General features: G+C 57.6%; 1 protein-coding gene across 4 annotated transcripts; it reads left to right on the forward strand.

Annotated features, from left to right (window-relative positions):
• The first annotated feature begins 1,110 nt into the window (after nt 1–1,110).
• GGA1 (golgi associated, gamma adaptin ear containing, ARF binding protein 1) lies at nt 1,111–20,479 on the forward strand. 4 transcript variants are annotated; one of them, XM_080659968.1, is made up of 18 exons: nt 1,992–2,097; nt 2,183–2,471; nt 4,979–5,063; nt 6,377–6,452; nt 7,355–7,453; nt 8,452–8,575; nt 9,008–9,108; nt 10,019–10,099; nt 11,513–11,653; nt 11,729–11,810; nt 12,976–13,083; nt 13,782–13,934; nt 16,609–16,673; nt 17,285–17,445; nt 17,876–18,066; nt 18,930–19,099; nt 19,277–19,387; nt 19,479–20,479. In XM_080659968.1, the coding sequence occupies exons 5-18, from the start codon at nt 7,370–7,372 to the stop codon at nt 19,587–19,589; spliced, it is 1,683 nt and encodes a 560-aa protein (XP_080516094.1). In that variant the 5' UTR covers nt 1,992–2,097; nt 2,183–2,471; nt 4,979–5,063; nt 6,377–6,452; nt 7,355–7,369; the 3' UTR covers nt 19,590–20,479. The 4 variants fall into 4 exon arrangements, with proteins under 4 accessions (XP_080516092.1, XP_080516093.1, XP_080516091.1 ...); XM_080659966.1 differs by lacking the exons at nt 1,992–2,097; nt 2,183–2,471 and adding an exon at nt 1,111–1,556; XM_080659967.1 differs by lacking the exons at nt 1,992–2,097; nt 2,183–2,471 and adding an exon at nt 1,127–1,556 and having other exon boundaries at nt 13,833–13,934.
• The last annotated feature ends 5,213 nt before the right edge of the window (nt 20,480–25,692 follow it).

The raw sequence follows: 25,692 nt of genomic DNA on the forward strand, positions 1-25,692 counted from the left end.
AATCGAGGTCGTTCTCAAAGCCGCAGCCGAGCAGAACTGGATTGGCCAGATTCCCTCGTCTCCGTGGCGCTCTAACCCTCCAGAGCACAGGGTGGCTGGAGAGGGCACCACGGGTCCGGGCGCTTCCCCGCTGGGCCGCCAGGGAGCGACCAACTGCAACCAGACCCAGGAGAGCCAGGCACCGGACGCCCCTGGGCGTGACGTCACCGGACATCCCCGGCCTCGGGTGGGGAAAGCAGATTAAGGAAGGTCGTCAGTGGAGGGAGAAAAGGCACCGAGGCTGGGAAGTCTATTATTCTGCCTCCCTAATTTCAGACTAGCTCCCACCAGTGTCTTCCGCTCATTGTTGCCGTAAGGACATCTCTAAAACAAAAGCCTGATTTTGTCACCCGCTGTGACACCTCCAACATAGCTTACCAAAAAAAAAAAAAAAAAAAGCTAGACACAGGACCTGCATGATCTTGCCCTGGCCTAATTCCGGGCCAACATCCTTTGGAGCCGTATTGAAATAGTTTCAATTCCCTGAACTACCCATACTCTTTCTCCCTGTGTGCCCTGAAACGTTTGGTTTGGTCTACCTGGAATATGTTTTTGCACCAGGTTTACCTGGAGAAATCTGTCTTTAAGTTAAATATCAGCTTCTCTGAACCCTCCCCAGACAAGACTCCCCTCATCCCCCACCCCCAGTTGGGATAGAGGCTCCTCCAGTGTTACCTATACCTCGTGGGCTTCCCCCATCACACTGTGTAATAAATACCTGGCCTTGCCTTCCAACGTCCGTTACAGAGCAAAGGAAATGCAGAGTGCAACAAATGATTGCAGAGTTAATGCAGGAAATAGTGCTGAGGTCAGGCTCCGCCACTTGTGTGATTGCAGGCAAACTATCTGGCTCATGAGTTTGTTGGGAGAAGTGAATGCATTCATGTGCAAAAAACGCTTAGAACAATGCCTGGACCACTGCAAGCAATCAACAAACTTTGCTTTCTCCTGATTTTCACAGTAGTCAGGCAGCCAACGAACGTCATGGCCCCTTTAAGGGACACGCCCACTTTGGCAATAAGCGGAAGTACACGCTCAGGGCTCCTGATGTGACTTCAGAGTCCCGGAAGTGACCTCGGAGCCCCTCAGAAACATGGCCGCAGGACGTTCTTTTGGACGCGGTCACAGGCATCTCCGTGACGCAGGACGAGTTAGAGCGTCCCGTGGGGTTTCCATGGTGCCGCCCTCAGTCCCCAGTTCCTCCGCTTTCTCTCCCGCCTGAGCGCCCCGCGAACAAGAAGGCAGGCGGCGGGTCCGCCCGTGACGTAACGCCGCTTGGGGGAGGAGGGGTTAGGGAGCAGGTGACGCTCTAGCAGAGCTCGCGCGGATCTCTATGCTACCGAGCGCTCGTGTGTGCCGCTCCTGCGCGTCGGGGCGGACGTTGCCCCTTTAATCGGCGGAGGGTGGTACCGAGGAGGTCCCGCGAGAGCCGAGGGGGGCGGGGGGCGGTGCCGAGGCTGGGGGCCCGTGGCGGATGGAGGCCGAGATGGAGCCGGAGACTCTGGAGGCGCGAATCAGTGAGTGTCCGGGAGGGGCGCGGGCCGGGCCGGAACCGGAACCGGGGGCCCGAGGCGGGTCCCTTCCCGGCGGGGGCGGGGTACGGGGCGCCCCCTCCTCACGCCCCGCCCCGATCCCGGGAGGGGCGGTACCCCGAGCCGGTGCCTCCGACCCTGAGATGAAGGAAGACCCCACCAACTGGGTGGACTACCCATCCGATCCCTGGGCAGCAACCCTCGGGAAAAGTGAACTGCTCCCGACTCTGCGCCCAGCAGCCCCGGGACGGAGAAAGCAGCCTCCGACCCACTCAGGCCCAGACTTCTCCACCGAGTCATCTCCTTGGGTCCCGGGAGGGAACAAGCGAGCGCAGGGCTGCACCTCAGACCCGGGAGGAAAGGACCCTGCTCCCTTTGGGGCCCGAATCCTCCACTCTCTGGTCCTGCATGTCCTGACTCCCTCCTGTCCTTTCCTTGAGCTTGCAACTTCTCAGATTTTCTGGTTCCCTCGCCTAGAAAGGGAGGACCCACTGATTCATCTGATCCCGCAAGCTCTGGCCACACAGTAAGAAACCCCCAAACCCTACAGGCTTGAAAGGGCCCATCTCGAAGTCCAGAAGTAATTTCAAGTTTTCTATCACTACCCTCAGCCTCTGCATCTCCACCTAAGACTCCTTTCCCAGCTGTTGCTGAACTTCCTCCAAAGGTCCCTGCACCCCTTTCTCTGAATCTTCAGACACTGCTTCCTACTGCTCAGGCTTCTGAGCCCTCACACTTGAGCTCTCCACTGAGCTCCCTACCCTACATTGCTGACATCCTTGGCTCTCACAATCCCGCTTCTGGACTCTGCCCCAGTTGCTTCTCCCTGGACTAGGGAGGCCTCTGGGTCTGCACTCAGCTCAGCACCTTGGCCTCCGGCACAGCAGGAAACTTCAAGGGGTGAGCAGAGTTGACCCCTGAGGTTAGCCCCAGAACCACACCATCTTCTGGGAAGTTTCAGTGTCAGTCTGGCAGGGGGAGAGGGAGGGAGTGGAAAGGAGGCACTCGGCCGCCATGGAGACTGTTCCAGAACGCCACAAGTGTCCAGGTCGCAGCAGCAACCTGGGGGGATGGGCAGGCCCCTGGCTGACAGATGTGACAGGCTGAAGGACTTGAGGTCTGATGATACGAAACAATGTCAGGTTTAGCAACAATGGGAATTTTCTGGGAGACCGAAGAGTCTGACCTGAGAAACAGAGAGGAATCAGGACACCTGCTTTGGCAGTAGGCTGGGCCTCGATAAATTGGGACCGACGTTGTGCCCTCTATTTCTTTCCCTCAGTGCCCTAGCAGAATTGTAAGCTCTTCCCTTGGGCTGATTAGAGGTTAAAAGTAGCTTCCGATGGGTAAATGATGACATTTATCGCCACTGGAGTAACGGGGTAAAGTCACACCTCCCTGGAGGTGTTCTTCCCTGCTTCCTGCCAGGGAAGGTGCCCTCTCCTTCCTCCCAGAGGTAATAGGCCTGGGGGTGGGGCCAGGGCCAGAGAAGTTGGTCAGATCTCCTTGGACCCAGAGGCCCTCGCTCTGAGAAAGATGCAGGGGAGAAAGCTGATGTCTCATGATTGCACAGCTTCCTTTCTGGCTTCTGACTCAGGAGCCGTCTCTAGAACCAGCCTGTCTATCCACACTCAGACTCACATGTCTGACACTGGAAGGGACTTCCTGTTTCAGGGCCCCCCCTTCCCCCCCAGCCGGGTGTCATTGAGTGGGTAATAGCCAGCCCAATTCTCTCAGGCTGGTGTTCCCCAGGCTCTGGCCATGTTGGGGGGCTAGGAGGCAGAGTAGATGGCCACACTTATGGGGGGTGTCTCTTCCTGGTACCCTGGGTGGTCAGCAGAACTTCATTTCTCTAAGGGACTGGAGGGCTCCTGGAACAGAGATTTATACCCAGAGAGAAAATGCTTCTGATACCTGCTCAGCTGTACCAGAGAGTAGCCTCCCACCCACTCCCCTTTCTATACCTTCTCCTTGCTGTTTTTCTTTATAGCACTTACAACAGTATACAGTATTCTGTGGGGGTTGTTTATCTGAGTAGTCAGTGTCTCTTGCTGGCCTGTGAACTCCAGGAGGGCAGGAATTTTGTGTTGTTCGCTGCGGTGGCCCCAGCAGGCAGTGTTTATCGAATAAATATGAATTGAATGAATGGCTGCCAGTCACTAGGCCCCCAGGGCTCCAGGCCTCCCACAGCATAGGAGCCCACGTGGGCAGCTGCCACGGGCTGGGTCTCTAGGCTCCTGTCCACAGATCCTGCTCTGTCCCACCTCCTGGGCTCTGTTCCCTCCACAGCCCTGGCTCAGGCTTGGGCAGAACTGGCCAGGACAGAGTGAAGCTTGGAGACAGGCTCTGGGGAAGCAGTGAAGATCTGCCTCTGGCTGCCCCTTAGCTTTGTCCTGTGTAAAGCATTTCATCATCCCAACTCAGTCTACATTTCAATCCATCTTTACAAATGGGGAAACGGAGGCCTGGGGAAGTTCTGTGACCTACTTGGTGGTTGTGTAACCGAAGTTGGAGTTAAGGGAGGTGACTGTGTGGCCTTGTTTACCACTCCTGCCTGCCTACAGCTGAGCCCTCATTCATTCGTTTACCAGAGGAGATGGGCATGTACACAAGTAGCTGGATGTGGTGCAGTAGCAGGCTTGGGCCGATGGTGAAGGTCAGGGCTGAGGGACACAGAAGAAAGCGCCAATGCAGCAATACCAACCTGAGGATGAGGGGGAGCTAGCAAAGACTTCCTGGAGGAGGTGATACCCCAGCCATACTCCTTACCAAGGCCCGTCATGCTCTGCCCAGTGCTCAGTTACCTACTTCTCTTCTCCCACGGCCCTGGGGCTGTTCAGAGGCATGCATACCCAGCCCGGTAACTCCCTCCACTCCCTGCTTGTGTTGCCTCTCCCAGGCAGCCTCCCCTGTCCCCGGGCTCAACTGAGTCCCCTCTCCAGTTCCTGCGGCTCCTTTGCCTCCCTCTGTGTCCTTGTATTGAGAACCTAGTTCCTTTGGCCCACTTGCCAGCCAGGCAGACTCCTGAGGGAGGAACTAGACGTTTATTTTTCTCCTGCTTCTGGATACATTTCATGCGAATCGTGGGGACGCTATTTCCAGGAGCAGAATCAGAGGAGGGTGGGCATGGCAGACATACAGCTGTAGGGGCGGGGCCGTGGGGAGTAGGACAGTCTCTAAAAGTGGGGGCCCTTCAGGGAGCAGCCGAAAGGGGAAGCCAGTGGACAGGCTTCCTTCTGGCCACACTGAAACATCAGCACTCGGATCTTGAAGTTGTGGCAACTGGCCTTTTAGTGTGCTCACTCATACACCCTGCCCCCTACCGACCAATCCCTGCTGCTGGGGGAGGGAGTGAGAGAGGCAGGGATCCCTTTGCTAGGCCACACTGGCCCTCTCTCTTCCTACAGACAGAGCCACGAATCCCCTCAATAAGGAGCTGAACTGGGCCAGCATCAACGGCTTCTGTGAGCAGCTCAACCAGGACTTTGAGGGGTAGGTGGTCTCTCCCTCTTTCGCTCATACTCAACAGAATCCGCTGTGTACCTGCTGTGCACATCGCAGACGCTAGCCTCGGGCAGAGACGTTTCCATTCCTAATGTTCTCACAAATGCTTTTTTTATTTAGTGGTTGATTTAGGGAGAGAGAAAGAGAATCAACAATTTGTTGTTCCACTTATTTATGCATTCATTGGTTGACTCTTATATGTGCCCTGACCAGGGATTGAACTTGGTGTATTGGGATGATGCTCTAACCAGCTGAGCTACCCGGCCAGGGCTGATGTGCTCACAAATTAATGACAGTAGTGGGCACTCAGTACTGAGTGCTGCTTATGAGCCTATCTCTGAGGTGAGCCTTGCTGGGCCCATTTTACAGGTGAAGAAACTGAGGCTGTGGGGATTCAGCAGTTGCCCCAAGATCTCACAGAGAGAAAATGGTAGTCCTGAGCTTGTGAAAATGCACATTTTGGGGCTGCCCCTAGACTTGGACTAGATGCCGGGCAGGGGTCTTAGGGTGGGTATGTTAGTGGGTTCCCAGGTGATGCTGAAGTTTGGGGAGCACAGCTCAATGTGCTCCTCCCCCAGTGCAGCGCTCCACTTGGGGAGGCCATGCAGGCAGCATGACGTGTGCTCTGGAGTCAGACTGCTTGGGGCGACTCCCTTCCCCTGTTAGTGGGGCAGGTAATTGAATGCTTCTGAGATTCTACTCCTTCAGCTAAAGTGGGGCGCTGCTGCCGCCCACCTCAGAGGGCTCTTGAGAAGCTTAGGCGGGAAAGTGCTTGTGCAGCACCGCGCACATCACGAGCACTCAGCACATGTTAGCTGTTACTGCCACCAGTGACAGGCCTTTTAGGAGCTGGTAGACGACACCACCGCCTCCGCCATGAAGCTGCTCTGGTTTCCCCTAGGATGTCCTTGAGTTCCCAGGGAGCTATGGCTGCCCATCTCTCCTGGTACATTGTCTTGTTCGGCTCCCAGCCTGGGCCCTTGAAGGCTGTGGTCATCTCTCCATACTTGTGTCTATGCTGAGGCAAGGACAAGGCAGGTCATAGTTCTCAGTAAAGCTGGCCAAGGGGCTGAGCTCACGCCTTTTGAAGGTCCCAGCCTGCACTCCCTGCCTGGCCCTACCCATCATGCCACAGTCTCCAGCCCTGCCCTTGATCCAGAGAGGGAGCTGGGCCTTTGCATCTGCCCTGCAGAAGCCACTGAGGGCTACGGCCTTAGGGTAGTGAGGCAGCCCTCCCTCACCCCCGCCCCCCGGTGCCTGAGCTGTGTGGCTATTCTAGCTCTGTCTCTTCCTCTCACCAGGCCTCCACTTGCCACCCGGCTATTGGCCCACAAGATCCAGTCCCCGCAGGAGTGGGAGGCGATTCAGGCTCTGACGGTGAGGAGAAGAGGAAAGAGGGTGCTGGCCATCCGCCAACCACGTGGGTAGCACCAGGGGAGGCCAAGATTGAGGCTTTGGGGTCCCATCAGACTCTTCAGGGCCCAAGGGAGTTGTGCCAGGATGGCCTAGAATGGGGGTCTGGGCCATCCCCTGAGGGTCCCACAGCAACCAGCGGGCTGGCCTCCTATCCCAGACCCTGCACAGGTAGGTCTCTTGTGGGGAGGAATCCCCCTAGGGTCATCTGGTCCAGAGGTTCCCCACCCAAGCTGTACTCAGCTCTCCAGGAGGCTGGTTAACAAACCACCCAGAGCTGCTGGATCAGAACTACAGTACCTGCATCCAGGAGTCTGCATGTTTACAAAGCTCCCAGGTGCACTGCGGAGCCGGCCCAGCCCATCGGTGATCTCCAGACACAGGAGCACAAGGAGCGATGCCTGGGCTCAGGCCCGAGGTTTCTGTGCCAATAGCAGGAGAGTACCAGCAGGGGTCCCAAGCACGGGTCATATCGCAACTGACCCTGTACCCAAGCTGACTGTAGGAGGTAGTGTAAACAGGTTCTCTTGGAATAGTTATGTCTTTATTTTTAACACATTAAGTTTGTTGTGTTGTTTTCTCAAATACACACTAGTCCTATGATTTCACAGACATATAGCTTAGAATAAGGCTAAGGTAGATGGTGCCTATTTAAGTTTAAAAAAACCATCAAAGGAATATAGTAAGAAAATAATTTACAAGTGGTATCGAGATGGCCAAGCCAGGAGGTGGTGATCAGTCTCAGGGGCCTCTGAACCTCCAAACCCTCTTGTCCTTACAAGTCACTTTCTCCCTTAAAATACCCTGGGCTTCTGGGCCACCTCCTCTGACCCTCCCCGGGGTCCCCGCACCCCGCCTCCCCCCAGGTGCTGGAAACATGCATGAAGAGCTGCGGCAAGAGGTTCCACGATGAGGTGGGCAAGTTCCGCTTTCTCAACGAGCTCATCAAGGTTGTGTCTCCCAAGGTGGGTGCTCCCAGCCCAAGCTCAGCCCTGTGCCGCCGACGGGTGATGGACTGCACCTCATCCTGGGGCTGTCGCTCCTACTGCCTCAGCCCCCGTTAGAGCTCTCACCGGCACGAGCACAGACCCTCTCTCCGGGTCCCCTTCACACCGCTGAATCCGGCGCAGCTGATTTCTAGGCAGAGTGCTTCCGCTGACATGGCGGCTGGCCCTGGAGCTGCTTGGTACTTAGGGGCAGACAGCTGCAGGGAGTGCACACAGCTGCCCCAGCACGAGCTGCTCTGACTCTGAGATCTCTCCCTGCAGACCTGGCCATGGCGCCTCATCTGAGTCTGTAGTGGAGGGTCTCCCTGTCCCCACTTCACAAGAGTGGCTCCCTTGAGGCCTAGGATGCTGAGGCCCCAAACCTGAGTGATGGAGCCTGCTGGCTCCAGATGGACCATGCCCCCAGCTTGCCCGAGGAGTCCCCCCATGGGTCATGAACATGTTTGGTGCCCCTTGGGTAAAACCCTACCCCCTTCACCCTCCCTCACTCAGACCTGCTGACCTGAGTGGCTAAATGATCCTGCTGGCCCCCCATTCTTCTCCCTAAAGGTGACTCGTGTGAGAGCCAGTTCCCTTAGCCTAGTGTACGGCTGGGGGGCCGAGTGGGGTCCAGGGCCGAGCATGTCCACAGCTGCCCCTGCCCTCGTCAGTCTGGTGGCTCCTCCTTCCTGAGGTCACAGAGTTAACCCTTACATGAGCAGGCACTGGGTTCTGCCTTAGCCATGTAAGCTCTGCATCCTCATTGTGGTGCCACTGTTATCACCCACACTTAACAGTGGGGAAACTGAGGCATACAGCGTTAGCCCAGCTAGCGAGTGACAGAGCTAGCAGGTGAGGTCCGTCTGTACCAGGCTGCTTGGGTGGGATGTGAGGGCCTTAGAGCCCAGGTTTCCGAGGGAGTTCTGAGGAGACAGCCAGCCAACATCAAGGGCTTCTCCTCCCCTTGGTCTCTGAAGTACCTGGGCTCTCGGACATCAGAGAAGGTGAAGAACAAGATCTTAGAGCTGCTCTACAGCTGGACGGTCGGCCTGCCCGAGGAAGTGAAGATTGCCGAGGCCTACCAGATGCTCAAGAAGCAGGGTGAGGCCCTGGAGCCCGGGCTTGGCCGCGCCTCCCACTCCTCCCCTCCTGGGCTCCCGCTATTTTGGAGCTCCGGCAGCAAGGTCATGGGTCTGCCCTTTATAACTCCCCAAGAACATAGCCAGGGAAGCCTTTTTGTTGCCCTGCCCGAGGCTAGCCTGGGTGGAGAGAAGGTGGGTTTGGGTCAGGCTTCCCTTCAGAGAGTGGCTCCCATGGAGTGGCCTCAAAATATGGGTGCCCAAACTCTTCCCCATGCAATTCAGTGTGATAGGTCAGGAGCCAGCCTTGGCCCACCAAAGTCTAGAGCCAGCATGCTGGAGAAAGACTGCCCTCCACCGTCCTTTCTGTGCTTACCTGGCCACGGCCCCGTCACACCCCCTGCCCCTGGGCCTGGGCCCTTTTGACAGCCTTCCCACCACCCGTCTACTCTAGGGATAGTGAAGTCCGACCCCAAGCTTCCAGATGACGCCATCTTTCCCCATCCTCCTCCTCGGTCCAAGAATGTAATCTTCGAAGATGAGGAGAAATCCAAGGTGAGGCTCCAAGGAGGGGTAGCCGAGGGTTCTAAGGCCCACTTGGGGGTCAGTGAATTCAAACCCCTGGCTGCCCTGCCCTTGAAGCAGAGGCTCAAGATGAGCACGTGGGGGTGACAGGCACCGTTTCTCGAGCACCTGCATGTTGAGTACTCCCCATACGGTGCCCTGCATTTAGTAAACACGGGAGTGTCTGGTGTCCGTGGGACTGGTTTGAGGTCATTTCATAGGTTGCCCAGGAGTTTGCATAGCTTTATGCTGTTCTCCCATTGAATGGTAATTTCATTAGCTTTCTGTAAAAGAAGCATGTGTTCATGGGCAAGAAATTAAACTGCACAGGAGGTAAGGTGCACAGTAAAAGCTCTTGCCTTGCTGAAACCGGTTTGGCTCAGTGGATAGAGCGTCGGCCTGTGGACTGAAAGGTCCCAGGTTCGATTCCGGTCAAGGGCATGTACCTTGGTTGTGGGCACATCCTCAGTGGGAGGTGTGCAGGAAGCAGCTGATCGATGTTTCTCTCTCATCGATGTTTCTAACTCTCAATCCCTCTCCCTTCCTCTCTGTGAAATATCAATAAAATATATTTAAAAAAAAAAAAAAAGTTCCTGCCTACCTCGCCCCGCCCCAGAGGGTAACCACAGCTAAGCTTCTTGTACACCGTTCCAGAAAGGCTCTCTACCAGCGGTAATAGGATGTTTTGCGCTATTTGTTGAGAACTTATTTCTGCCGGGAACTGTGGGGAGCACTCATGTGCAGTGTCTCCGTTGTCCTGTGGCCACCCCATCAGGTGTCAGTAGATTCTCGCCATTTCATGGAGAGCTTAGGTAACATCCCACAGCGGGGAAGTGGGGAGCCAGAACGTGACCCCAGGCCCATTCCCTGCCATCAGAGTCATGCCCTTCTGTCTTCGCAGATGCTGGCCCGCCTGCTGAAGAGCTCCCACCCGGAGGACCTCCGAGCGGCCAACAAACTCATCAAGGAGATGGTGCAAGAGGTGATGGCCAAGCCCAGAGCACAGGCAGGAGGCAGGAGGGGGCATGAAGATGTTCAGCTGGGCTGCGAGGTGGGGTGGATGTGCATAGGAGGGACTCTGTAGTGACCCAGCTAAAGGGCCGTCACAGCAATGAAAGAGCTGACTGACTCCGGGGACCCCAGTGGGCTGAACCAGGACCACTGTGTAGAGGGAAGAATTTCCCAGCAGCCAAGTTCATCTTCCCTGGATCTTTTCCATAAAAATTAGAAATAAATTAAGCTTTACTACATTTAGAGAGAGAGAGAGAGAGAGTGTGTGTGTGTGTGTGTGTGTGTAGAGAGAGAGAATAATGTATGTTTAATTTATAAATAAATACAGATGCTCCTTGACTTACAATGGGGTTATATCTCATAAATCCATTGTAAGTTGAAAATGTTTTAAATCGAAAAAGTGTTTAATACACCTAAGCTACCAAACATAGCCTTCCTTAAATGTGCTCAGAACACACATTAGCCTACAGTTGGGCAAAATCATCTAACACAAAGCCTATTTTTGACTATCATGTAATTTATGCATGTCATTTTCACACCATCATAAAGTAAAAAAGTCGTAAATTGGACCATTATAAGTTGGGGACCATCTGTATACATATATCGTGGGTGCATACGGAAACGTTTTTTATTATAAAGACAAGTCCTCAGAAAAGTTTGCAGTCTAGAGACCCAGCGGGCAGAAATTCTGGGTTGTCTCTTAAAGTCAGGCTGCATGCTCTGACAAGCCAAGAGCCAGTCCAGGGTGGCCCCTCGCAAGGAGAGTGATGTATCCCCAGACAGCACGGCACAAGCCCACCTTTCATGCCCCAAGGGAGGGACATGGTAGGAAGAAGAGTTGGCCTGGGTAGCAGGGGCACTTCCTGCAGTGGCCTTTCAAGACCAGGAGTGCCCATCCATTTGCCAGACTAACGACATTGGCAGGGGTCACTGCGCTAGTTTCCAGATGCACTTGATGACCTTTAAGGTCTTTCACTCTCAAGTACCGGAACCTCCTTGCAAGAGACAAACACGAGGAAGGCAAGGCTCATGTGGAACCACAGGTGTCGTAGGTCTGGGCCCTGGTCCTCCAGAATCACCTGGCACGTGTGTTAGAGACCCAGATTCCTGGGCCATCCCTGGAGACTCTGGCTGAGGCCCAGGAAGTTCTTAGGGGCCCATGCAGACACCTGGGTCCAGGGGGCACTGGCAGGAGGAGAGGAAATGAGGAGGGTTGGCTGAGGGCTTCTTGGACCAGAGTCCCTACCCTGGGCATGAGGGGCTCTTAGCAGTGTCTGCCTTGACACCCGGCCAGCAGGCACTGGGAACAGAGTGGTGTGGGCAGTGCTTGGCTCGGGGCTGGGCCTGACCCCGCTCTCGGGGGCGTTTGCCGATGCCTCCCTAGGACCAGAAGCGGATGGAGAAGATCTCGAAGCGGGTGAGTGCCATTGAGGAGGTGAACAACAATGTGAAACTGCTGACGGAGATGGTGATGAGCCACAGCCAGGGCGGCGCTGCAGCCCAGAGCAGTGAGGACCTTATGAAGGTGCGCCCGTCTCCACCCTGTCCCAGTCCACTCAGCGACCCTGCAGCCCTGACCTGCCCACCCTCCTGCCCCCAGGAACTGTACCAGCGCTGTGAGCGGATGCGACCCACACTCTTCCGACTGGCCAGTGACACAGAGGACAATGACGAGGCCTTAGGTGAGCCCCAGGCAGAGCTGGCTCACCTCTCTACCTCCTTCCCCCACCTCTCCCAGGGCCTGCTGAGTACCTGCAGTTAGCAGGAGCTACCACCAGGGGGCCCCTTTCTCCAGCATTGACCTTGGGTTTCTCCTAGCTGAGGAAGAAGGAAGCAGAGAGCTGATCTGATATCCTAGAGAGACCCTCTGGGCCAAGCCCCTTCACAGACACCTCATTTACTGCCCACAAGCTGCACAGGAGGGGAAATTGCCGCCATATCACAGCTAGTGCTGGGAGGGGGGCGGGGGGGCGGGGAGGAGTGACTTGCCCAGATCACAGAACGGAGGCGGAACCAGGGTGGAGCAGGGTTCTCCCTGCAGACACTGCCTCCCTGGTAAGAGCTACAAACTGAATGGATACCACAGGCTGGACAGTTCCAGAGCTGAGCCTGTGGCTTCTGCTAGGGCCACGTATCAGGTTCTCATCCTGTTCTCTGCTCCCACATCAGCAGGGCCTCTTGGGCGGCGGTCTGGGTACCATCTCAGCGCTTCATTCAGCGGGAGCTCACTTAGCGCCTCCCATGGGCCAGGGACCTGGTCTCCACCAAGAGGCTTACTGTCCACATCCCTCGAAGCCCTGGCTCCCCAGGAGTGATACTGACAAGGGCCTACTGTGTGCCAGACACTGTTCTAGGCCCTCAGGGATGTGGCAGTGATCAGAATGGACACAGGCCGCAACCTCATGGAGCTTGTAGCCTAATGAGAGGAGACAGACAGTAAGCCCAGGACGTGAGCAGTGGCAGTTTGTCAGGTGGTGCTGAGAGACATGGAGAAAAACAAGCAGGGAGGGACTGCATAGTTGGGGTGGGATTAGAGGAGGCCTCCCCAAAGTGACTTGGGTGCAGACCTGAAGGCAGGAAGGGAGGAAGCACGCAGAGATCTGGGGTATCGACAGCAGAGCTGTGTGGAGGCCTGGAGCGGGGGGCATGCACTGAGTGCAGGGGCCGGCACGGGGCAGTGTGGAGGGAGCAGTGGACAAGGGTGACCAAGGGCCTGGGTCTGAGTAGATGAGATGGGATCCCGCCGCCCCACTCCCTCACGAGGGCTGGGACAGATGTGGGGTGCTCATCTCCCCACAGAGGCCCCACATTCCTTCACACCGGCCTCTCCCTTCCTTCCCATTCCAGCGGAGATCCTGCAGGCCAATGACAACCTCACCCAGGTGATCAACCTGTACAAGCAGCTGGTGCGGGGCGAGGAGGTCAACGGAGATGCCGCTGCTGGCTCCATCCCTGGTGAGGAGGCGCAGGAGACTGGGAAGGGGCCCACCAGGCTGGAGAGGGCAGAGTCTAGGGTGGTGCACTGGTCCCAGAGCTGGTAGCAGTGACCACCAGGGTGACCCTGGCCCCTTAAGGTGGGAAAGGCCCCCAGGGGGAGAGGCAGTGCCACGCCTGCAGCTGTGGGGAGTGGATGTCTGGATGTGGGACGAAGCGGGAGGGAGCCGAGGGTTTGGCAAGGACAAGCAGACGGAGGAAGACCTTTTATTTGACAACTCGGGCACCTCTGGTGCAGGGCTGGATGACACCCCCAAGGCTTAGTCTCATTATCAGAAGTGGTAGGAGGGTCTGACACATAAACAGGCTGATTGAATAAGGGTAAAATGCCAGCTCTGGGACCCACAGAAGAGGTTGGAATTGGCCCTTTGGGGAGGGTGGGGGAGGCACTATATAGAAGCAGTGGAGTTTAAGCAAGGCCTTAAGGGTGGGAGGCAGTTCACCAAGTAGAGAGAAGAAGCAAATCCGTTCCAGACAGAAGGAATGCATGTGCTAAGGAAAGGGCTTGGTGGGCAGATTTAGGGGCAAGGGCCGTGTGGCCAAGGAGGGGGAAGCAGGAGAGTCATGACTGATGGGGGGACAGCTGCCCCTCAACCCCATGGACTGAGAACCTGAGCGTCCTCCCCCAGGACTTGCGTGACTCTCCTTTCCCACCCCAGGGAGCACCTCGGCCCTGTTGGACCTCTCAGGCCTGGATCTCCCTCCTTCAGGCACCACCTACCCAGCCGTGCCCACCTGCCCTGTCACCCAGGCCAGCCCCAAGCAGCCCAGCACCTCCGTTTCCCTGCTTGATGATGAACTCATGTCTCTGGGTGAGGATGGGCCGGGCCCGGAGGGGGCGGGCTCAGCTTGCAGAGCCTGGTCAGGTCAGCATGTGAGTCCTCCCCTGAGCGCTGTGGAGCGTGGGGGATGGGCTGGAGGCCCATTTCACAGCTGAGGAAGCTCAGGCTCGAGGAAATCAAGGAGCTTGTGTAAGGTCGGACCGTCAAAGGGTGAGACTGGCCAGCCCCCGAACCTGATATGCCAGCAACACCCAGGCTCCGGGGGGGAAACATTTCCCTACAGCAGGGATCCTAGAATTGGATGCTGCCCAGGCAAGAGGTCAGCCGTTTCCCCACCCTCTGAGGAAGAGGGGAGAACTCTGAAGTGCCCAGAAGCTCCAGGGAATCTCAGGCCAGAGCACCCCATCCTCTGTGGCCCATGCTGGTCCTGGGCCAGGCCTGTCACTCACTGCAAGGCGGGGTCAGGGCTCCCAGCCTGCCGGCACCAGGCTCACCCCTGGGGGAGAAGCAGAAGGCGCCTAGCCTGCCGAGCAGTTTTGGGGTTTCCAGCTTTTAGAGCTTAGAAGCAGGAGAGTGTAATAGCCTCCTACTACTCTGGGTTACAAAAATGGAGACGTGGGCGGGCTCTGTCAAAGAAATCTTGAAGGGTATGTTGGGAAACTAACTTGGAAGCCAGAGTCAGACTGTGTTCTGAGCTGGTTGGGAGGTAAAACCAAACCTGACGGGCTCGAGGCAGCAATGGTGTGCGGGGCCCCGGGCGGGCCAGCGGGTTCGGAGCTGCCTGGCCGGAGCTGCCTGGCCACGGCGCCGCTTTTCCTCAGACCAGCCTCCCTCCCCATCCCAGGAAGTGGTGCTGTTAGCGTCCCCCTGGCACAGGATGCGGAGGCAAGGCCCAGAGAGGGCACCTGAAGCCTCACTCGGAGCCTCCTGCGCCCTGTCTCAGCTCCCCAGCCCGGAAAGGGAAATGGGGACTTGGGGTGAGGAGTGAGACAAGGGGGGCAGTGGGCCAGGTTCAGTTCCCCTCTCTGGCCATGTCAGCGTACCCTTCCTCGGAGGGTCTGCCTGCAGGGTCGCTTACACACCCACCTGCCCCTCCTCATTCAGAGCCAGGGGCCCCGCCCTGCCTCACAGAGCGGGAAGGGCTGCAGTGACGAGAGCCAGGGCAGCGGCCACTGACGGGCGCTTGTGCATGGCCTAGCCCCCAGTGAGTGGCTGTGGCAAAGCCACCTCGGGAGAAGCGAGGTGTGATGTGCACTTCCTGTCCCCGTGTCGCTTCAGCAGAGGCCTGAGCCTCCCGCTTCCTCTGGTTTCTTCTCAAAGGCAAAGGAGATGTGGGAACAGGAACCAGCAGGGCCAGGGCAGCACCCGCCCCGCTCTGGGAGCAGAGGAAGCCTCGGGACCACAAAGGGGGCTTTTCCTAAATGGTTCTGCAGCAGGAGGGGTGCGGGGTGGGGGCAGGCTAGGCAGTGAGGACTTCCTGTGTGCCCGAGACGGCGTGCACCGCTGTGCAGGCCCTGCGTCTGGTCCGTCCCATTTATTATAGCAGTCCTCTGATGTGGGTGCTGCTGTTGTGTGTGGGCACAGGGCAGTTGTCACCAGCGAGGGGTCACACAGCTAAGTGGCAGAGCTGGACTCAAACTCCAGCAAGTAGGCCATGCTCTGTCCTAGTCTAAACTTGGCCACTTTCCAGCTCTGTGACCTTGGACAGATTATTTAACCCCTCCGGACATCTGTTTTCTCATCCCTAAGAAAGGGATGAGAACCACATTCCTGCCTTGTAAGGTGGTTTAAGGATTAAGTGAGACCCAGGTCTGAAGTGCCTGACACATCAGGGGGTGTGGGAAATGTTACCAGTTACCACCGTGGTGTCAGAGGTGTGTCCAGCGGAAGGGAGCCGGTGGCCACAGCTTCCTGCGCCTTGCCTTTGCCTGTCACGGGCTGGCCCTCACTTGTTCAGGATTTGCTAGAAACAGGATAACTTGTCTTCTGTCAGTGAAGTCTGGGGTGAACCTGGCCAGAGTGTGCTTCAGGGCAGGCAGAGGTCAGACTGGTTTGGTGACCTGCTGCCTTCTACCGATCAGCAGCCTTCACAGGGCCTACGGCTCTCTGGCACCAGTGAGCCAGCCTTGTTGGCGCGTGCCAAGACAGATGGGGTCTTCACAGTCTGCCCCAGAGCACCCTGCATTGTGCACATGGGGCCACTACTGCCCAGCCAGCACCTTGCCCCTGGCTGCTCCGATTCTGGGCCCCGTTCACTGTACCACAGTGCCCTTTGGACGCTCAGAGGGCATCCCTCCAGTCAGTCGGCAGGGTGCTGCCCCCGGCCATCTGAATCTTGAGGTCAGGAACCCCATTTGGTGTCTCCCACTCCCGCACCGCTCCCCACCACCACCAGCAGCTGCCAGCTGGTGGGTGCAGATGGAAGTCCTGACATCTGTAGTTGACTGGCTTCTGAGCAGCAACACAGGAAGCATGTGTGGCCGGGAATGGGCTGTTGGGATGTTAGCTTCCTACTTCTGCTCTGTGGCGGGCTCCCTGTGAAAGTGCTGAAGTGGGCTTTTCCCCTTTGAGCTGAGCCTCTCAGAGGAAGGAGTGCAGGGGGGAGGGTAGGATCCAGGGACCCCAACCTGTCCCACAGGAGCCCCATTTCTCTCGCCTCTGCTCAGGGATCCAACCCCTTTATCTCTCTCTTGCTTCCCCGCAGGCCTCAGTGACCCCACACCACCCTCAGGCCCAAGCTTGGATGGTGCTGGGTGGAACAGCTTCCAGGTAGGAGGGCCCGGAACTCGCCTGACCCATCCTGGCAGCAGAGCAACTGGGTCAGGCAGCCAAGAGAGCAATGAGAGGGGATGAGCGGGAGGGGATAGCCCGGGGCTGAGGCATCCATATGGACGTTCATTTGCTGTTGTTTTTTTTAAATATATTTCATTGATTTTTTACAGAGAGGAAGGGAGAGGGATAGAGAGTCAGAAACATCGATGAGAGAGAAACATCGATCAGCTGCCTCCTGCACACCCCTCACTGGGGATAGGCCCGCAACCAAGGTACATGCCCTTGACCGGAATCGAACCTGGGACCCTTCAGTCCACAGGCCGACGCTCTATCCACTGAGCCAAACCGGTTAGGGCAATTCCTGTTCTCTTGAGGGTGATTTTGAGGTCCCTGCAAGGTGATGGTTTCTAGAGTAGAACCCCAGACCAGGCCTACCAGGCCTGACCCGCTAGTGACCCTGGAGTGAGAGGGGTCAGGCCTGGCAGGAAGGTGGTCTCCATCCCTGCTGCTGCTTCCCCAGACATCACCTGCAGGGAGGGGAAGGGGCCTCCTTTTCGGTACCTTTTCAGCACCACCTCACCCACCTGCGTCCTTTGTATGCCCGACAGTCATCTAATGGCGCTGAACCCCCCGCTCCAGCACCCAGCACGGACAGTTGGCACCCCGTTCAGACATCCCTGCCAGCAAGCAGTGGTCTGGATGACCTGGACCTCCTGGGGAAGACCCTGCTACAGCAGTCACTGCCCCCGGAGTCCCAACAAGTGCGGTGGTGAGGGCACGCCCTGGCTGGCATGGGGGGAGCCCTCTCTGTCCCACAACCAGACCCGGCAGGGAGAGGCCCAGTGCCAGTGCGTTCCTGTGAGCAGCGGCTGCAGAGTACCACCTTGTGCCAAGCACTGCACTGGGCGCAAGGGTGCTGCTGGGCCCGTCCCACAGGGCATGGAGTTTATGAGAGAAAGAGGACCTGTGCCCCACTCAGGCGTCCCAGCACCTGAGAAAGATGGAGGCCAACAGTGAGGAGGACACAGCCCCAGTGGGCAGGGGTGTGGGGAGGAGAGAGCGCTGCCCATTTCAAGGTGAGGAAACCAGGGCCAGAGAGACAAGGAGGTGTCAGGGACGGTCAGGAAGCCCAGCCTTCCCTGTGCCCTGATCTCTTGGTCACCGAAGAGTCACCTCTCAATGCACCGCCCTCCAATAAGGGAGAAGCAGCAGCCCGCCCCCCGGCTCACGCTCCGGGACCTGCAGAATAAAAGCAGCGGCAGCTCACCCAGCGCCAGTGCCGCCAGCCTCCACAGCACGTCCCCTGAGCCCCTGGGGCCTCTGCAGCAGCCCACACAGACTGAGCTCTCTCTGGCCAACATCACTGTGCCCTTGGAGTCCATCAAACCCAGTGAGTAGGGCGGGGCACGTGCGGGTGCAGGCTGGGCCAGGTCAGCTCACGGCCCAGCAGCACCACCCACCGCGTCGCCCCTCCAGGAGCTCTTTCTGGGGGACAGGTGGGAAAGTGGGCCTTTCTTCCCAGTCCTTTCTGCCCTGCCTGGCTCGGCGAGGAGCTCTGGGCAGGACCCTGCGCAGCCGTCTCCTCATCCATCCCAGAGTGGCACAGAACTGCCATATAAACTCCAGGCTTACGCAGGCAGCAGACTTCCGATGGCTGGCTCCTGGGACACAGGTTTGGGGTCTCCCCAAGATCACAAAACCAAACTGAGATAAAAATCCAGGTCTAGGTCTGGGCTTCTCCTGCCCGGGAGCAATAGGGGGGCCCCCAGCAGCACAGGCCCTGCCAGACAAAGACGGCCCAGCCTTCCCAGCCTCGTCCATCCGTGACCAAGGGCGTCACACCTCTGTGTCCCGGGAGGTAGGTAGTGATGCCCCATCTTACCAGTAGGGAGGCCCTGAGCAGCGGAGTGACTAGACCAGGGTCACACAGTGAGACAGGACCCCACTTGACTCCAGCATGCCAGCCAGCGGCCGTGCACGGACTGGCAGAGCCCTGCACGGAGCTCCGTTCCCGGCTGGGTGTCTTGCCTCCGCCATCACACTGCACGTTAACCTGCCTTCCTGGGTGTCAGTCCGTACCTCTTGGCTGCGCTGCTGCCCAGGGTCGAGGGGAGGACCTAAGTTTGTGGGTTCATTCGTTCATTCCCAGCTGAGCAGCGAAGACCTGACGTGAGCCGGGTGTGGGGAGCTGGTCGGATGTGCTTGGGCTCAGGCCCGGCACCACCCATGGCCCTCTGCCCCTCTCCCCGACAGGCAGCATCTTGCCAGTGACCGTGTACGACCAGCATGGCTTTCGGGTCCTTTTCCACTTCGCCCGAGACCCGCTGCCTGGGCGCTCCGACGTGCTGGTGGTGGTGGTTTCCATGCTGAGCACCGCCCCCCAGCCCATCCGCAACATCGTTTTCCAGTCAGCTGTCCCCAAGGTGACACTGTCATACCTCCCTCCTCTCGAGGCAGGGTGACTCCAGGCTAGATGGGGGGCCAGCTGGGAGCAGGGTCTCTCTCTTCCTGGGGACTCGGGGTAAAAAGTAACCAAAGGACAGAGCCCCAGGGAGGAGAAGCCAGGGCTAGCTGTGCCCGTCCTGCCCTCCTGTCCACAGGTCATGAAAGTGAAGCTGCAGCCACCCTCAGGCACGGAGCTGCCGGCGTTCAACCCCATCGTCCACCCCTCAGCTATCACCCAGGTCCTGCTCCTCGCCAACCCCCAGAAGGTGAGGGCCCAGCTGGGACGGGGCACTGCTGTGGGGTGGGGACAGCCTCCTCTCCACCTCTGACCCTCTGCCTTCACCGTCTCTGTCCCAGGAGAAGGTTCGCCTCCGCTACAAGCTCCTCTTCACCATGGGCGACCAGACCTACAACGAGATGGGGGATGTGGACCAGTTCCCCCCACCCGAGACCTGGGGGAGCCTCTAGAACAGAGAGGGGAGGGGAGAGGAGGAGGGGCAACGGGACTGGCCACTGGCTAGCCTGGGCAGGAGGCTGTGGTGGCCTAGGACACCCTTTGTCCCCATGGCCATATCCCCTGTGCCTGGTGCTTCTTCCCTCACCCCTGTGCCCCCTCCTTCCTTATCCCCTCCCCTGCTGAGCCAAACCCAGCAGGAGGCTGGGCCTGGGTTTGCACTGCTGGGGACTTCACCACAGGTGGGAGCCTGCCACAGGGAAGGGCTGTGGCCCTGGAAGGACTTGGGTCCTTGGAAGAAGCATGGCTGCCGGGCAAGGGCCAGGACCTCAGGCCCAGCCCCGACCCCAGCCTGGGGTGGGGTCATCCCCGCCCATCTCTTATGCCTTATGGGAAGGCCCAGCCATAACTTGGAGCCATGCTGGAGCCAGGGACCAGCTCAGGCCTCCTCCATAGGAACTGGGTAACTGTGGGGGGGTGATGCCTGCACCCCCAGCTGTTTGCACTCTCTGGTGTGTGGTTTGACTCAGCTTTTATTTCTGAGTGGCCCTGTGGTCACCATCTCAGGGGGCCCAGTTGGGGGAGCCCCACCTGTCTCCCTCCTCCTCCTGGGGGTCTCCCTCTATGGGCCTGGCCCCTTTGCTCTCAGGCCTCCTGAGGAGCTGTGGGGGCCGTGCAACTGCTGGCCCAAGGGTAATGCCAGAGGCAGGTGGCCCCACTGGGGGCCCCAGGACTTCTGGCCAAGGGAGGGCCTACAGTGGTTCTCAGAGTCCCCTTCATTCCTGGGCCTCTGCGGGGCCTCCTGTGGGTGTCTCGCCTCTGTCCATCTGTTTATGGGCAGGAGTGGTCAGTGTGTGAGTGAGAGCAGGAATATTTATGGAAATAAAATGTCCTTTTTCCTGGACCAGCTCTCTCGTGGCCCTTCTGAGGTGAAGGGAGACAGAGACAGGAGGGGTCCCAAGGGCTACCCTGCAGGCCTCTCTGCCTCTGCATTTGGGGATCAGGCCATGGTTCCTCTCCCCACCACCCCTGAGCCCTGCACAGGAAGAGGCCCTGCTTACGGGCCTGTGGCCAGTGCTGAGTCACAGAGAGGGCTCAGGGCTGTGGCGGGCGGGCGCAGAGCCGTCCCAGCTGGAAAGGAGCAGCCCTCGCTCTGCTTGCTCCGGGCCTGCCAGGAGCCCTGGCTGCTCACAACTTCCTCCTGCGGCACTCGGCTCTCAACACAACTGTGCTGCAGCCCCGCCCCGGAGGTCCGGCCTCGGCCTTGCTTCTCCCCTTCCCCTACGCTGCTCCCAGGAAGCAATGCGCCAGCTGCAGCTTGTTTCTGGAGCGGCCTAGGGACCCTGCACTGGGCCCCCTGCCACTCCCAGCGGCAGCGCACTTCCCCTGCTGTTATCAGTTTCTCTTAACTGGGAGGCTGGGGTCCAGGCCCAGGGAGTGGCTTAGAGGCTCTGCGGCTGTGAGAGCCAGCAGTGCTGAGCTGAGCGGGAGGGGTTAGTAAGGGAACTGCCGGTGGTGTAGAGCCAGCCCTCCGCGCTGCTCTGCAGGAGAGAGTTCCTGTTCCAGTAAATCTGGGGAAGGCTGTCGGCCATTTCTGCTCCCAGCAGATGATGGGAAGCCCTGTGTTTAAGAAACCAGTTTCACTTTGTCTAACCTAGTGTCCCCCAGTCCGGACTTGGCCACCGAACCCCTTCCTTAGATACTATTGAGATGTGCTGGAGGACAGCCCAGCCCGCCGGTGTTCAGAGCCCTGCACATCCGACTCCCCAGCTTCTGTGCAGCAGCCGAGGGACGCTTCTCTGTGGCAGGGACACTGAAGGGCCGGGGGGCGCTCCACACCTGCCATGCTGCCGAGGGGACAAAAGTGGCACTTGCAGCTCCTCGCCTGCTGGAGCCTTCCAGCATCCCCTGGACACTGCCCTCCCAGCTGTTTCCTTCCCCCCAGGCAGAGCTCCTGACTTGTGAAGTCTCCGAGACCGTCTAATTGGAAGGTCCTTCCTTCTAAATGAAACAACCCTATTTCCTGTAAGGCCCCTGGGGTCCCAGAAGCACCATCTGGAGCTCAATCTCTGCTGGCCCAGGAAGGGCTGCGTGTGGGCTGTGGGGGGGGGGGGGGGGCGGTGTGTGATTGCAGCTAGAGTCTGGGGCTGCTTCCGGTGGGTTCCCTGGCTTGCTGTGTGACTTTGAGCAAGGCCCTTCCTTCTCTGGTCTTTAGGTTTCTTGCTTTAAAATAGTGGTGGGGAACATCCAGCCTGCGGGCCATATAAGGCCTTGAGAAATCATTTGGTCTGTCCCTGCCAAGGCATTAGGGATGAGTTAATTAAATGTTTGACCAAATAGAGCAGGCTAATTTTTAAACTGATAATTGTGTATGGCCGTGAAAGATGTTATAAATATCCAAATGGCCCTTGGCAGAAAAACAGGTTCCCCACCCCTGCTTTAAAAGGAAGTGGGGGGGACCCTGTGAGCTGTAAGGACCCTGAAGAGTCTGGGCAAGAGCATACGCCAGCCCTAGTCGGTTTGGCTCAGTAGACTGAAGGTTGTGGGTCCAGTTCTTGTCAAGGGCACGTACCTCGGTTGCAGGCTCAATCACTGGCCCCAGTTGGGCACCTGCAAGAGGCATCCAATTGATGTGTCTCTCACATCGATGTTTCTGTCTCCCTCCTTCCACTCTAAAAATCAATGGAAAAAATATCCTCGATTAACCAAAAAAAAACAACGTATCCCAGACTGTCAGCTTGGGGTGACCCAGATGTTATAGGGACAGGAAGATCCCTTCAGTCTTTCAGACCTCCCACCTTCCCTCGTTTGTAGTCTGTTCATCCAACTGTCTGTCGGTCCTGCAAGTGCCTCTTGAGTAGCCCCTGTGCCAGGCACTGCCCTGTCCTCAGCTCACAGCCTGGCATGGAACCTGTGAGCCAGGAGCTCAGCATGACACGCTGAGAGCCGGGAGGGAGGGGTCATGAGATGCCCAGCAAGGCCCGAATCTGTGAGGGGTTGGGGGGGTCTAGTCAGAGGAAGAGACCCTTGGCTTCTACTCCCTGGAGGAATCATTCCCCAAGTTCCGTGTGTCAATTCAGACAGAGGCGGGGAGCCCAGCGCAGGAGACCCAGAGCCTTTGGAGTCCATGGGCTGGAATGGGGGGCACAGGAAGGGAGTGGGCCCTGCCTCTTGAAGGGTGACCCCACCTCCACCCCAGGAGCAGTGGGACTTCCCAGACCTGCAGCCACACTTCCACTTCTATTTGTGGGGCTGGAGGCAGCAGCTCGTGTTGTGTTTTTTTTAGCAACCGCAGCACACTGTGCCCATCCGCTCACGGCTGCCAAGAGAAACAGGCTGCTGCTCGCCTGGGGAACCTGCCCTGCCGTCCTGATGCCCCTGCCCCCAGCCGCGGTGGGCCTCCTGGCCAGGGCACAGGCATGCCAGGCAGGTGACAGGGGCCAGCCTTAGGCCTGGCGCCGAACTAGACCTGCTGCATGCAGCCTCTCCCTTAGTCCTCATAGCTGCCCTGTGAAATGGGAAACTGAGGCTCAGGGAATGAATAAAGGCCACCTATCGTCATGTACTTCATTTAGCACATCCTCCAGGGACATTGGTGTCCCCATTGAGGGGCCAAAGCATTGCCACCTGCCTTCTGAGCCTACACACCGCTATCAGCTGCTGTCCTCTGCGGCTGGGGTTAAGGTGCAGGCTCTCCAGGGCCATCAAGGTTGTGCGGGAGGCCTTGTGCCCCAGCCCCACCCCAGCATTTCCTGGGAAGTCCTTTCAACTGGAGCAGGAGGCAAGGAAGTTTCTGGAGCCCCAGCAATCATACCACATGCCTCACTGCTCCGGTGGAAGCCTCCACTCAGGGCAGCACTGATATGGCCGAACAAGCAATATGGCAAAGTGTCTGAAACGAGAGATTCTTTCTCAGGCCTGCGGCCCCACAGCTGACCCCTGCTACCACCACTGCACCGCCCCAGCCACTCGCCTCCCTGCCCACATCCTGCTCTAGCTTCACAGCAGACACTTCCCAGGCTGTCACACTTTCTCAGCCTGTACTGAGGCCTCTGGGCTCAAAACAGCCACGGGGATTCTGGTGGCGGCAGGGACCAGCATTTCTGGGTCTTCAGGCAGAGCCCTCTGGCACAGCAGGAGAGCACATGGGGGCTTTGGAGACCTGGTGTCAGGTCTGCTTTCTCACTTGGTCTCTACCACTTAACCAACTAGGAACCTCCGGACAAGAACCTCAGTCGGCTCACCTGTAAAATGGGGGCAATACCAACCTCACTGGAGGAAGAGCTAAAGTACATGAAATAACTGCCAAGGCAGTAGGACACATTTAGGGGGCAACTGAGGCAGGTAAAGGGTCTTTGCATTCCTGACTTTGCAGGCTGAATGAGAAAAAGGGCCAGGCACTGTCCTAAGCACTTTACATATTAACTCTCAATCCTCAGCAGGTAGCTGCTATTGTAAGTCCCACTTTACCGAGGACACCGAGGCTCAGAGAGGTAAACTACCTCACCCAAGGTCACCCAGCTAGTGAGAGGCCGAGCCCTGCCAGCTGGCCCCATCCACACCCTTAAGTCCACGCCCTTGCTGTCTTTTGGGTTGGAAATAAGTTCATTGATGCAGGATCTTCATTTGTGATTTGAGTCAGCTGTGTGTTCTGAGCACATTGCGGAGGCTTCAGCACGAGCGAGCCAGACAGGACTCAGGCCCTCCTGGCGAGGAGACCCAGCAAGGTCAACAAACCCCTGCAGCCCTAGCTGGTTTGGCTCAGTGGATAGAGCACTGGCCCGAGGACTGATAGGTCCAGGGTTTGATTCCGGTCAAGGGCACATACCGTAGTTGCAAGCTGATCCCAGGCCTTGGTCGGGGCATGTGTGGGAGGCAACCAATCTGTGTCTCTCTCACATCAATGTTTCTCTCTCTGCCTCTCCCCCTCCCTTCCACTCTCTCTAAAAATCAATGGGAAAATATCCTCAGGTGAGGATTAACAACAAAAACCCTTGCAGTGCAATGGGAAAGGTCTTGTGATTGGAATAGTGGTTGGCTGGCGACCTCCGAGGTCCCCTTCTACATCTGCAGTTCTAAAACTACAACTTCAACACCCACTGATGGAAACTTCTGAGTCCAAAAATCTCTGGTTACAACATCCTTTGAAGGAACAGCTTATGATCCTTGAACTTTTGGGGCTTCCAACCTTTTATGATTCAACATCCAAGTGTGCTTGAACTTAAATATACCCTAAAATGTACCCCTCGCCTAGCCAAAAGGCACGGCACCCCACCCTGGCTGCACAGAAGAGCCAAGTGCCTTTCCTGTGGAGACTGGATGGGAGGGAAGCCTGGAGCTCACGTGGCCTGATTATACACGGCTCAGGGTGTTTCCCCAGCAGCTGCTACAGCCCATGGACTGGCTGCTCCCCAGGCTGGAGCTGGGGCTCAGGCCGGGGCAGGTCTAGGAGGGACAGAAGTAAAAGCCAGGCCTTCTCCTCAGGGACCCCAGTGTGGTCCAGGCTGCAAGTGGGGCTGAAACAGGGTGGGGACGCCAGGGAGCCTGTAGATCTCCCACATGGCAGGACAGTGGTAACCTGGTGTCAAGCTGCTGGCTCGGGAGTCTTCCGTTTCCTAATTCTGCACACAGTAGGTTGTGCCCGCTGCAGAGAGAGGGGAAACTGAGCCACCACCAAGTTCCGGGTTCTGGCCAGTGAGGAAGGTGGAGAGGACAGGACTAGAACCCAGACATTGCAACCCAGCCCCACGTTTTAAGAAGACAGGTCTAGCCAAAACCGGTTTGGCTCAGTGGATAGAGCGTCAGCCTGCGGACTGAAGGGTCCCGGGTTCGATTCCGGTCAAGGGTATGTACCTTGGTTGCGGGCACATCCCCAGTGGGAGGTGTGCAGGAGGCAGCTGATCAATGTTTCTCTCTCATCAATGTTTCTAGCTCTCTATCCCTCTCCCTTTATCAATATCAATAAAATATATTAAAAAAAAAAAAAAAAGAAGCCAGGTCTACACTGGACTCGTGTCTCCCTTCATGGAGGCATTCCTCAAGCCCTGCTCCCTTTCCAGAGTCCCCTCCAGGGGCTTCCAGTTGGGGCAAGGCAGGTGGGACCTCATCCTGGCCTGA

Source organism: Plecotus auritus (assembly GCF_963455305.1).
Source record: "Plecotus auritus genome assembly, chromosome: 3".
Lineage (NCBI taxonomy): Eukaryota > Metazoa > Chordata > Mammalia > Chiroptera > Vespertilionidae > Plecotus > Plecotus auritus.

Coding starts and splice junctions, on each gene's coding strand:
- GGA1 (XM_080659965.1), top strand. CDS start 1,514: ATGGAGGCCGAGATGGAGCCGGAGACTCTGGAGGCGCGAATCA. Junction 8,576..9,007: donor CCAGATGCTCAAGAAGCAGG/GTGAGGCCCTGG, acceptor CGTCTACTCTAG/GGATAGTGAAGTCCGACCCC. Junction 13,084..13,781: donor CGCTGCTGGCTCCATCCCTG/GTGAGGAGGCGC, acceptor TTCCCACCCCAG/GGAGCACCTCGGCCCTGTTG.